The sequence below is a fragment of the Condylostylus longicornis genome, unplaced genomic scaffold, assembly GCF_029603195.1.
Source record: "Condylostylus longicornis isolate FDR11 unplaced genomic scaffold, ASM2960319v2 ptg000030l, whole genome shotgun sequence".
Taxonomy (NCBI): domain Eukaryota; kingdom Metazoa; phylum Arthropoda; class Insecta; order Diptera; family Dolichopodidae; genus Condylostylus; species Condylostylus longicornis.
In genome coordinates, this window is record NW_026577999.1 from 5,459,648 (window position 1) to 5,473,053 (window position 13,406).

A 13,406-nucleotide genomic window follows, 5' to 3' on the forward strand; every position below is an offset into this window, starting at 1 on the left:
TCAAGCGCTGTTAATTATTCCTATTTTTTTTTTTATTTCTTTCATCAAAAAGTAACATGAAAATAAGGTAAACAGAGCAATTTTTATGCAAATTTGTACAACATTTAGCTGATAATTATTATTATAACAAATAAAAAAGGATATAGATACAGGATGATCAAATAAAAATTCAAATTAAGTTTTTTCCAAATACTTTGCTCTTGTTAATGGAATTAGCAGGACTAAATTATCATGAATTATAATTTATAGTATTGTTTTAACGGATGCTGGAATTAATCACTCATATTGTCAAAATTTATAAACTGTTATATTTTTCCTTAACAGTAGAATAACTAAATTGCACTTTTGCAAAAAATTTTTGAAAAAAGTGCTAATTAGTTTCACCCTGTCTTCTATGTCTTCAAAACTTCTACACCCTTGAAGATAGAAAGCTGAAATTTTATATGTACTTAGATCTTCACTAGGAACTTATTTCCATAGAACAAAATTTTTGCGTATCTTCCCCTCCACCCCCTCCTCCCCACTCGAAAGTTATACCCCGTACAACCATAAAAATCCCATAATTATTGCAGTGAAACCATAAGTATTTTTCAAATTTGCAAACGCAGAAATGTAGTGGATAGTTTCTTCTACCACGGCATACCATATCTGAACTTTAAAAAAACAAAATGGCCGCTCAAATTTACCGTTATTTAAATACCGTTCTTACCAAATTTTTGATGCTGTTTTTCTTCTACACTGTATGTTTGAGGAATTTGAAATTTTAACACCTTTTAAACACTAATAAATAGTTCATTTCATTAGAAGAAAATTTTTTCCCATTTTCAACCTCTCTCAAGTTATCGGCACTCTAATTTTGGAAAATTCGAATATTTGACACCTTATAATATTTCCGAAACCAGAAGCTTTTTCAAATTTCTATAAATGCAGAAAGGTAACGGTAAATTCTATGCCATTAAAAAATGTTAAATTATTTTTCTTAATTACGCAAGTAACTCTTGAAATCGAGCATTATGTTAACCCCTCTTTAAATTAATTTATGCTTTATTTCAAAGAGTACATAAATCGTTCATCCTAAATATATGCAATCCTAGAAATAGTTTCGTATATCAATGAAAATAATTTTAATAGTGTGATAGTTATACAGACTGTATTGAACAGCAGAATTTTCACTTGTTGAAGGGAAAAGTGCTACAATACAAACCATTGGGTTGACCCAGCTTTATTTAAGTTCACATCTTAAATATACAAAAATTTCATAATTTACTTAAGAATATTGAAATTTTAAAAATTTAAGGTTTAATAAATTTACGTGGAAATTCTCTACAATTTTATTTTTAGAATTAATTTTGAAACAAACCCTTATTTAATTCAACGAATCAAACGAAATTGTTTGCAATATTCAAATTTCAAAGATTATTTTTGTTAAAAAATCTTACAAACAACCCTTGTATTTGTGCATTTCAACAAAAATTTTGTATAAATATAAAAAAATTTTTTGAAGATATCATTAAAATGTAATTGCACAAGAAATGATTATGCATATATATATATATATATATATATATATATGAGGTTGAAAAGTGTAAAAAAAAGTGCAACCGCGATTTAAATATGAGAACAGAAACAACAACACAACACAGAAAAAAAAAAATCGCAATTTTATAAAAACGTTAAACTTTATGGCATTGAATTTCATTTTCTGAGTTTTTGTAGTCCTTATACATATACATACATTCATACATATTATAAATAATACTTGTGTCTTAATATAAAAAGCTTCTTTTTCTTTATGATTTCATATAATTATTTTTCTTTTAAGGATACTTTTGTCCTTTTACTAAAAATGTGAAAGCAACGTCATTGAATACATATTTTTTTTTGTTGCTGTTTTTGTTTTTTCATTTTTTTTTTCAAATTCTTAAAATTTGAGAAAAAAATTTTATAATAATACCTACATTTAAAATAAAAGTGAACTGAAATATTTTTTTTTTTCGTTGAAAGAATGATGCTATTTACAGAAAACGTAGTACGAGTTTATGAGAATATTAGAAAATAACAAAAAATAAAAAATAAAAATGAGTCCTTAAAAGCCTTCTGCATGAAAAATGAATTAAAAATAAGTATTAAGTAAAACAAGTTTTATGCTAAAAAATATGTTGGCATTTTACGTTTTCTATAATAATTATTTGCGTTTTGTATTGTATTGAAAAAAAGTTTTTAAAATGTGAGAGTATTTTTAATCAAGAACGCATCTATAAAAGTTTTAATTAAATTCTTTAAATTATTAAATGCAAATTGAATATTAAATTTAATAAGAACTAATTTAGATTTGAAAATTTAAATAGTGTTTTGCAATATTTTATATGTGAGAACGCAATATGTGATTTGAAGGACAATTAAGGTAAATTGTTGCATTTGAAAGCTTTGTGTTTTCATTAATAATTAAACGAATTTACAGAGAAAAGTAGATTATACTTGGCGTTTTATATAGATAAAGCAATGCAATTTCCCATAGTGTGTTGTAAAATAATTGGGTTGAAATTCGAGAAACATTGAATCTAAGTTCATTTGAATTAAGAAATTTGAATTTAAGAACAAATCAGCTTCAATCTCAAAAATGAGTTGGATTCTTGAAGCAAGCAAGCAAATGATATCATGCGCTAACCGTATGCTTCTCCTAGGTTTGAAAAAGGCAAATTAAAAAAAAATTAATTTTCAAAAATTTTTTATAATTTTTTAAGCTTTATAGTAAAACTACTTGCCATCTTATATGTACCAGGATCTAGATAATTATGGTAACAAAATTTTGAGAAAATATGAATATAAGAAAGATTTCGATTTTAAAAATTATTATCAGTAATTATGAACACTAAGGATTAATTTCAACAAATAAGGACCTTAGGTAACATTTTTTCTTGACTATTATCAACACTGTTCTTCCGAGCTAATATAGAAATTATAAAATCTTAAAGCCTTAACTATAAACATTCCATTATTTTGTTTTAATATCTATATAAATTTAGTTGTGATAAACTACACAAAATTTGTTTACTTAATTCTTGCGGGTAATATGCTAAAGCTCACTCACCAAAGTAAATATATACGTAAATAAAGAGAAAAATTATAATATGAGAATATTTTTTTTTGGATCCTTCATTAAAACGATATTATTTAAAAGGGCTGTTTATAAATTCAAGAGAAAAAACAAATATTCGACATAGAAAAAGGATAGCGTACATTATCATATTTTAATAAAAAAAAAAGTTCATAGTTCATTTACCATTCTGTTTATGATTGTATAATGTTATGTTTAGGACTATTCTTACATAAATTATAACCTTATAAATTTAAAATACCAGCACGTGTATTTTGCCCTTTCTCTGTTCACCCTTTGTATTATAAATGCATTTAAGACTGATAAACGTTACTATACCCATTTAGGATATATTTTGGAATGGCAAATTCAATGTGATTGAGACGACTGTATTTGGACGTGGGTATATCGGAATGATGTTATATTGTAAAGCAGCACATTAGCGACAAACGTCGGTTGGTTGAATACAATATAGTAAATTATAAGCCACATCGTATTCAGTTACTCAAATATACTGTACGAATGCAAACTTTTTTACTCAAGAGACTGTAACAATTTGATAATTAAGAAAATTTTAATTCTGAAACAACTAATCTGAATTTCCTTGCAGCGACTGTTTCGATTTTTGCAATTATTGGCAAGTAACTCTTCTGGGTATTTTACTCTTCCAATTCATAGTTTGTTCTTCATACTGAGAGTTAGGAAATTCATGCATTTTAAATGCAAGAAAACATTCTAAAATTTATGATTACACTAAATAGGATCGGAACGAATATCCTATAGTAGTATCGTAGAGTAATTACATATTACTATTAATGTACGTATGTAAATAAATTTCATTATTCTTATATTCAACTATTTTCTTTTTGTGATTTTTTTTTTTGTTTTTTGGGAGGATTTCGTTTCTATAATTGATTGATTAAAAACCGATCCATCAAAATTGATGATGACAATATTTTCTAGTTTGAGTAGAAAAGTGATCCAATGAATACAGATTTTTTAGCTATATTGCTATTGTAAGACTGAGTAGGAGAGAAAGACAATATTAAAAGATGGTCAAAATAATTTCTTATTCATGTTTCTTTTACTAATAAATATTTAATAAGTTTAGACCGGACAAAATATCCTTTTTAAAAATCCTATATTTAAAGTATATAATTCAGTATAATCATGAATTTTTTTCTCTTTAAAGAATATGTTAACGACTTGTACGTTGTATACAATTATTATTCTGCCCAAAATTTGTGAAAATTTACTAGGATATAGAAAAATATTAAAAATATCTACCTAATTTCCTTATAATTCGTAAAGAAATATTATTCATATGAAAAAATTTGTAGAAAATTTTATTCTAGAATCTAAAATGTGGAAAAATTATAAAAATTATCATAAATTTGTTATTGCAAATTCTCTTTAATAATTTTAATGATATTTGCAATTATAATTAAAGTATTTAATAATAATATTATAATATGAACGAATATTGGATTAATAAGTTGTTAATATTAAAATAATTAGGAAATCAACCGTCCATGTAATAAAGAAAATTTGTAATTAAATTTTGTATGTAGAAAAGGGTAGGGCAAAACTTTTATACTTTTCACTTTCAATATTTTAGAAAATATTATTGAAATCCGAAAATGAAAAAACTCTAAATATAATAATTGAAATTCACATAGTTTTTGCTTCGGTAACCTTAAATTTAACTTTCTAATTTATTATTATAGAAAACATAATTATAAAATTAGTCAGATGTTCTTTTATTTTTTATAACCGTACGAATGGGTATACTAAATTTGCCTTACAATTCGTAACGCTAAGAAATAATGGTCTGAGATATAGATTATAAGCGTATGTTTTTGATCAGCGTCGAGTTCTGAGCTACGCTCACCAAATTTTCGCAAATGATTTATTATAGTAAACCCTATTTAAATATAGTATAATCGAGGTCTCAGTTAGATTAGTTTTCATACAACTTCAAAATTTAGTTGGCTGTATCTCAGAAATTAAAGAAGCTATGGTATTGAAATTTCGTATAAGCGAATATATTATTGTTATGTGTTTGATACATTTTGTTTAAATTGCTTGGCCTACAATACTGAAATTAAACAAAAATAAACAAAAATAAATATGGTAAAATGGCAGTCTTATTCGTTAAAAGCTATTGAGTTGTCATGAGTGCTTTTGATAGCTGCTTCAACTTCATGAACTGTTTGTTTATAGCCTATTAAGTCTACAAAACTACAAAGAAACTATTAAGACATTTAAAATCATTTATTTATACAGGTATCACAGAGTTGACACGGTCAACTATATCTATTCTCGTTTTTTTCTTAATAGTTACTTCAAAAATTTATGTATGAAATAATAATGACGTTATAACCTCAACAATTAATTAAATTCTCCTTTCATTTTGTTTTTTTTTTTTTCATTAAATATGAAAGTTTTGAAGAAAAGTTTTTCATTTAAATATTTTTGAAACTTTTTTAATATTTGCATATTATTTTTCATATAAAGATTCTCAAACAAACCTTTTTTTTTTCAAAAAAAAAAAAAAAAATAATTTTGTTCTTGAAATTCATTAGCACATTTCTGTCTAGACTTATTAGTTTAGACATATTTTATGGCAAGAATAAAAGAAAGGGAGAAAAATAAAAAAAAAAATTGTATGAAATTTTCAAAGTCCTTTAAATATTATATAAGAGCAAACATGTATCTGATAATTTTTATAATTGAATTTAGAAAATTTTTCTTCGAAAAAAGGATTTTTTTTTTGTGTGGTAGGTAATTTTAATAATGAAAAGGAAAAAAAAAAAAAAAACGTATTTTCTTAAAGGAAAAACATTCTATTGGCAAAAGGTTCTTTAAAAGTCATTCTATTGTATTATAAATTTTTTTTGTCATGTTCATTGCTTTCTCTAACAAATTAACAAGGTCATGCTAGATTTAATATTGAAATTTGTATAATGAGATTTTATTTTACAATATTTTTTCATCGAACATATGAAATTTTCCAAAATAATTGTTTTTGTATAAAATTTTACTTTTTAATGTGCTGATGACTGCAATGCAGTTCAGATATTTTGGGGTATACAACTATAATTTAAAACATAAATATAATGAAATGCAACATTGTTCTGGAAATATTAACACTCATAGCTTTATCAGATGTAGCTCTAACGCATAGGCTCATAAGGATGTTTCTGCTTTTGATTTACAACCGCATACCATTGCATAAATCCTTAAGGGTATAGATTAAACTGTTGCATGGAGCCAATATGTTTCATAATTCAATATTTATTTCAGATAATTACGAAGATATTAGGAAAATATTATAAATGTTGCGAAATGAAAACTTTTTCGCAGATATCTTTAATTGCTTTATATTTCTTTCGAATATCAGAATAATATTAGCCTATTTAGTTCCAAATATTGACTATATGGTAATTAGATCCTTATATTACACCTATTATACCCTTTTTTTATGAGTAATTTAAAATTATAAGTACTAAGCTTAATCTTTAACCTGTTCAATCAAACGAAAAAAAATATTATACACTTTCAATGAAAATCTTCAGTATTTTAAAGAATAATTGTATATGTATACAGACAGGATACTGTTCAATATTTTTAAAAAATTAATTTCTTCCTTTAATATGGATCAAAATTTTCAATATTATTTTTAAAATAAACTTATTAAATTATACCAAATATACGAGATATTGGGACGTATACATCAAAGTTAAACAAATAAAATATTAAATTTAATATTCTTCCAAAAAAAACAAAAAAAAAATATGAAAAATATTTTAAAGGTGAGCATATTAGACCCACGTATATAACATGACCTTTATCAAAGATATTATTTTGATACGAAAAATTTTTTTTTTGTTTTTCTTTTTCTAATACAATTCAAAATTGGTCCCTTTAAGAGATATTCAAAAAAAAAAATTTCCAATATCTTCTGAAAAGGGTTAAATTTTAATAACACATTGCATATCCTATATTCTAATACACACACACACATGCATACATTCGTAAGAATATTTGAATGTATAATCAATAAGAGTAAAAACTGAAAATTTTCATCTTCAAGATGTAAAAAATTTCAATTTTTTTTTGTTTTTAGTTTTCCCTTTAAAATTCTCTCAAAATAAACATATGTGGAAATTTATTATGTATGTATTTTCTTTCAGGCCAAAAACCTTACAAAAAAAAAAATTTTTTCCCATATTAAATTTTTCCTTGAAATTTTTTTTTCCCTCGAAAGTAGAAAATCAAACACATCATTTTAGTCATATTCAATGAACCAAGAATAAAACGAAAAGGGTAAATATGGAAAAGGAATACCAATATGAATGTGAGTAGATGTGCCCTTATATAGGTGTAAAAATAAAAAGAAAAGAAAAAAACATTGGAAATTTTATTATTTCTCAAGTATAATTTGACGTGTGTTTGAGTTTATATTTTATTTTTTTTTTGTTATTTTTAAGTATGTGAATCGAAACTTTATTTCTGTACATTGGAAAAAAAAACTATTTTTATAATTTTTTCCATAGAAAGATAATGTAGATAAATGTATAGGGCTGTTTACCATATAAGTGAAAAAAATATATGAAAAAGTAATAAAAAGCCCAAAACTTTTTCTTTTCCTCAATTAAATAAAACCATACATCTACATATTATGCAGGATAAGCTATATATATATGTCCTATATATTTTAAACAAAACGAATGGATTATATTAGAAAGTTGGAAACACTTAGAAAGAGATAATTTTATATCCATAGGGATAGAGATTTTGATGACTAGTTACTAACGTATAACAAAATCCAATACTGAAAGAAGCTAAAAATAAAAATAAAAAATTAAGGAATAAATGTGGAAAAAGAGCTTAAGGGAAAATAAACAACTGTATATAACAAAATATACAGAGTGTTTCGGTAAAGAGTACAATATTATATATTATTGTTTAGGGCATGAAAAATGGGTTATAGCTTTTATTGATTTGATTGATAAAAATAAAAATTTTAGGATTTTTAGTGAAATACGAAATTTTACATGAAATTCCCCGTGGTTTTACTTTACTTTAATAACCCTTTCAGAAACTGTTCATTTGAAGCTTCTATTCTCTATGGAAAGGAATTTATGAGCAAAAAAGTTTGGGCAAGTAGAAATTTCATGAAAATTCGCTATATCGAAAACCGTAGGGTTTTGACAACTAGTTCCACCAAAAAAAATATTACCAATTTTTGATGCCTTAAACAATGGTATACAATATTTTATTCTTTACTGAATCACCCTGTATATACTAATATTGTATCAATATATTGAAAAACAAAAAAAAAAATATTCCCGACTACTCTTGGTGATTTAATTCAATAATTTTTCTATATTAAGAAGAATTTCATTTTTGTTACCTATAGACAAAAAAAAAAAAGCAAAATACACCTACACAATAATTATTCTAAGGCCTCCTTAAAATATATCTTATTCTAAGAACCCCTTTGGCAATAAATATCCAAAAATTTTATAAAAATATACAAAGAAGTTTTAAAATAAATAGAAATAAGCACATAATATAAAAAAAAAAAAATTTGATATTTTAGGGCCGTGCTAAGTGATATTTGATATTTAAAATTTTATTTTTAAAATTTAATAAGAGTAGTTGTGGCGTGAATGAATGAAATTTAATAATACAAAATTTTTTTTTTTATAGAAGACATTAAATTTTATTGGAATAGATTCTAGATTTTAAAGATTAAAAGAAAATTGTTATAAAACCCGTAGGTTTTTCATAACTGAGTGATAATTGAGACCGTAATGCTGATAAATAGGGTAATCATAATTCTGGTAATTAAATACCTTGCATTGTCTCATAGCTAATTTATATTATTCACCAGCATAAAATTCATAGTCAAACTTCATTTGATATTTGGAAACTACTTGATCAAAAATATTATACTGAATATAATAAAATTTTTATAAAAATATTTATTTCTTAAATTCATTTATGCATTAGCTGCTATAGTCCTAAATTCTCAAATATAAAAATAATCGTACGATATATTTTGTAATTAAAAAATTAATTGTATAGCACAAGTTATAATCAACTTACTCATAATCAAACCCATACAACCATATTAAAAAGTGAACCCGCAACATAAGCTATTCTTCAAATTTAAAAAATAGCCCAAATATCCACTTCAATAAATTAGAAATCCAATATGAATATAAATTTTCACTAGGAATTCCTTATACCTAAAATTTTTCATATCATCCTTATTGTATCGGGAGAATTAAAATGCTTATAACGCTTGACTATCCGTTCTTATAAGCATAGTGTAAGAAATATTTAAATACTATAGGTTTATGCGTATGTTCCTTTGTTTTTCTGGTTTTAGTATTTCTAATAAATGTTATACATATATTATATGTATGTATATACACAATTTGATATATAAACCGAAAAATAAAAGGATTTAGATTCTTAATTTTAAGGTATCCTAAAGGGAGCACTTTTATTTTGGTGTTTTCTCTTTTTTATTTCTTAAATTTTTTTTTTTTATTATTATTTTATTGTTAGGAATTTCAAGGACGTTTCTTTTATATTATTTCAGGTTTAATATTTTTTTTTTTATTTTTGGTTGAAATTTCATCATGAAAATTTAAAGGAAACTTTTATTCTAAAAAATATTTAAAGTAAAAAAATTTTTAATATTTTTTATATTTTTTTTTAAACAAATCAAAATTATTGTGACTATAGGAGGGTATACGACCTATATTTTTTTAAATATACCATTATAAAAGCTATATTAAACGAATGTTTCAAAGTCATAAAAATTTTCTAATTTATAAATTTTGTTTTAATATCCTTAAATCACTAAGTCAGTTTTTGTTTTCAAATATTATAGTGTTGCCTTTTTAAAGTTTTTTAATTTTTTAATGTTTGCTTATAATGATTATAGTATGTCAAGACTATATAACAGTTCCACATTCCATCTTAAGTATGTTTATATTCATGCAAGTAATATGAAGGTCTGATGTTTTTTATATAAGAATTTATTAAATTAAATTTTGTTCACTATTCTCTACCATTGTAATTATCATTAAAGATCAATAAAATATTTCAAATCATTTTCCAAAATTTTATAATATTTGAAATTTTTTAAAAATTAATATTTTAAACAAATCACCACACCAATAGATAATTGCTATTTGAGGAGGAGTACAATGAAATCGATTTATTTTTGGTAAGATTTAAAAATTTTTAAAATAATTCAGTCATTACTAATTTTGCAAATATTTATAAGTACAAATAAAACAAAATTGTGTACGAGCCTCATACACCCACAATATCCGTCACATATTCATTTAATTCTGTATTTTATTGTCTATTATAATAGCACTATCATTTATTCAAGTCAATTTTATTAATTGCATATCCTTGCATTTATTCATACAATAATATGAATTGGGCTATAATGCTTTATGTACTCAATATTATAATTTAAAACTGGCATATTATAATCTTACTGACATACTAGTATATTTATTTGCCAAAAAAAAAATTCTTAACTAATTTAACTATTTGGCAAGCAATATATTATTTGTTTTTGAAAAATAACCTAAATAAATAAAATTTATAAATAATTTATTGTATTAGACTTTGTTGTTGGCGTCAATAATTTTATTTTTTTTTGTCTTTGTGCTTCAATTCCTAAATTTTCATATTTAAATAAGACTAATGAAAAAATTAATAATATAAAATTTAAGAATATTTATAAAATTTTTTACTTACATGGACGGCATTTGTATGCTATTTCAACGAATTTTCTAATACCAGGACATGGATCTCCGGCAGCTGATTTTGGTGTTGCAGCAAATTTACAATGTCGCTTCTTTTGGCATGCTTCAACAACTGTCTGCAGCAAAGCATACTGGTATAATTTTAGTGAATGCATTATGGTAGAGGATTTTGATTTTTTTTTTTTTTGTTAAGAAATATAAATAGAAAAAAAAGACAAAAAAAAAACGAAAAATTGCAGTGGATTGGTGTAACACACATCTACATAATAATTGTATATATATATTATATAAAAAAACTTAATTTAATTTATTTACATAAAAAATATATTTTAATAAAAATATTTTTTACTCTAATTTTCCAAACCAACTTCAAATTAAAATAAATTTCACTTTTAAAATTCTGCTTTACAGTTAAGTAAAACTAGTTCTAATTCGTATTCACCTCTCAGATTACGAAATATATTTAATTAAATTTGGCATTGCATTTTTGAAGTTCGAACATTGGAATTCAATTCAATTTAAAAACTGAAAATACAGAAATTTTTGCCTTCCTACAGAATAAACAATTTTGTTGTCATACAAAAAATAGACGCTTCTTCATTAAAATACCTTCCTCTGCGGGGAAAGGAAGATTGTTCTTGTTAGAGGAGGGGAGCATGACTGGATTTTGCATTACAAAAATATCATAGATGTAGAAAAAATTTTTTATTAAAATAACGGGATGGTTGTGATATACGTCCTGCAGTTGAACGAACATTGGTCAGCAGGTTTTTATGAGAGAGTGGTATCAATATACCAGGGTTTTGTGAGCGAGTGATATCAATAACGGCAATGGTATGTGGTTATTTTGGAATGTCATGCAATTTGGGGCGCGTTGGCTACAGCAACGATCCAAATATCAGAATAAAAATTGACAATGAGTATAGGTACAACTGCGGGTGAATTTGCAGTAAAGAAGAATTCATTTTACAATTGATAAAATTTACCGACTGGGACATTTTTTTCTATTAGAATAGAGGTGTTTGTTTGTGTTTATGTACATAATGAATATAGTTTTGTTTTTGTATATAAACTTAATTGTTATAATCAAAATATTTACAATAATCAAAATAATCATTAAATATAACATAAAATTTTAAAATAAAATTTTGAATTACATGATATTGAAACCAAAAAATTGATAGAAAACATTGAACTTTTAATTAGTTTTCAAAAATTTAACTAAAATATAAAATTGCATATATTTGGGCGAGAAAAAAATTTAAAATTCGAAAAGCATAAAAAATTTGTGGTGTAATTAAAGTTAATAAAAAAATTATAACAAAATACATTTAAGTTCTAAAATTTATTGTCAATAGCAATTAGAAATCTCAATATAATTCCGATCCAACTAGAATAGGTGAAAATAATGTGATCAAAACACTCAAAGCGTTCATTACTAATATTGTTTCATTTTAAAATAGTGTTTAGAAAAGATAATTCATATAATTGCTAGTATTCAAATATAGAGAAGTTCTCACAAATGATTTTATGGTTTACAATTTTGTTTTTCCAAGAAAACATGCAATTACTAAATTTGACAATAAAATTCAAAATTTTCTTTATAATAAATTTTCATTTTTAAGGGTATATGTCTTTCCTACATCAAATTTTTGTGAAAAGGAAATATTTTGAATATCATTTTTACCGACCGTATTGTGTAAACAATAGGTAGGTTATGTGATGGCAACAAATTTTGCATATCGAGTTTTCGGTGGGAACGTACTTCTCCATAGTAGGGAAGTCTAAATAAACTATTTTTAGCAACCTGTCGGTCTGTCGGTCTGTCGGTCTGTCGGTCTGTCGGTCTGTCGGTCTGTCGGTCTGTCGGTCTGTCCGTCTGTCGGTCTGTGTGTGCACGCGTGTATCTCAAGTTCGGCTGAACCGATTTTGATGAAATTTTATATGTAAGTTTGTTTCCACCATGGCACGGATCGATCAACTTTTGGTATATATCAGGCCTCGGGAACTGCACTTTTTAGCGGGCCTGTTTTACATTTTTGAACATTTTGAAGAAAATATTCAACCGATTTACTTGAAATTTTATATATAAGCTCAGCTCAACCGTCCGCAAAAACTCCTATGTTTTGGAAGAAATCAGGCATCGGAAACTGCACGTTTACTACGGGCCAAATATACATTTTTGTGTATATAAAGAGAAATAATCAACCGATTTCATTGAAATTTAATATATGAACTCCTCGTATTAAAACAATGAACATATAAATTTTTTGGAAAGATCACGGCTCGAGAACTGATTTGCGGGCCGATTTTACATTTTTCACCATATACACAGAACAAATTGATGGAATTTCTTGAAATTTGATATTTGAGCTCTGGTTGTTACCGAAACTAACTGGCGAGCATTTCAGGGAATTCGGGTAGCACAAAGCGAAACTCTACTAAGAGCCAAATTTACATTTTTCTAAGTATGTTAACTATAAGCTTACTAATGTCCTAAA

General features: G+C 24.9%; 1 protein-coding gene across 3 annotated transcripts in view; it reads right to left on the reverse strand.

Moving 5' to 3' along the window:
* The window catches only part of LOC129607875 (protein eva-1-like), a 202,465-nt gene that overhangs the window by 51,522 nt on the left and 137,537 nt on the right, over positions 1–13,406 (reverse strand). For all 3 annotated transcript variants that reach the window (XM_055519107.1, XM_055519106.1, XM_055519108.1), the window contains exon 4: positions 10,898–11,036. In XM_055519107.1, coding sequence (XP_055375082.1) covers positions 10,898–11,036 — 139 coding nt within the window. The remainder of the gene's footprint in view (positions 1–10,897; positions 11,037–13,406) is intronic.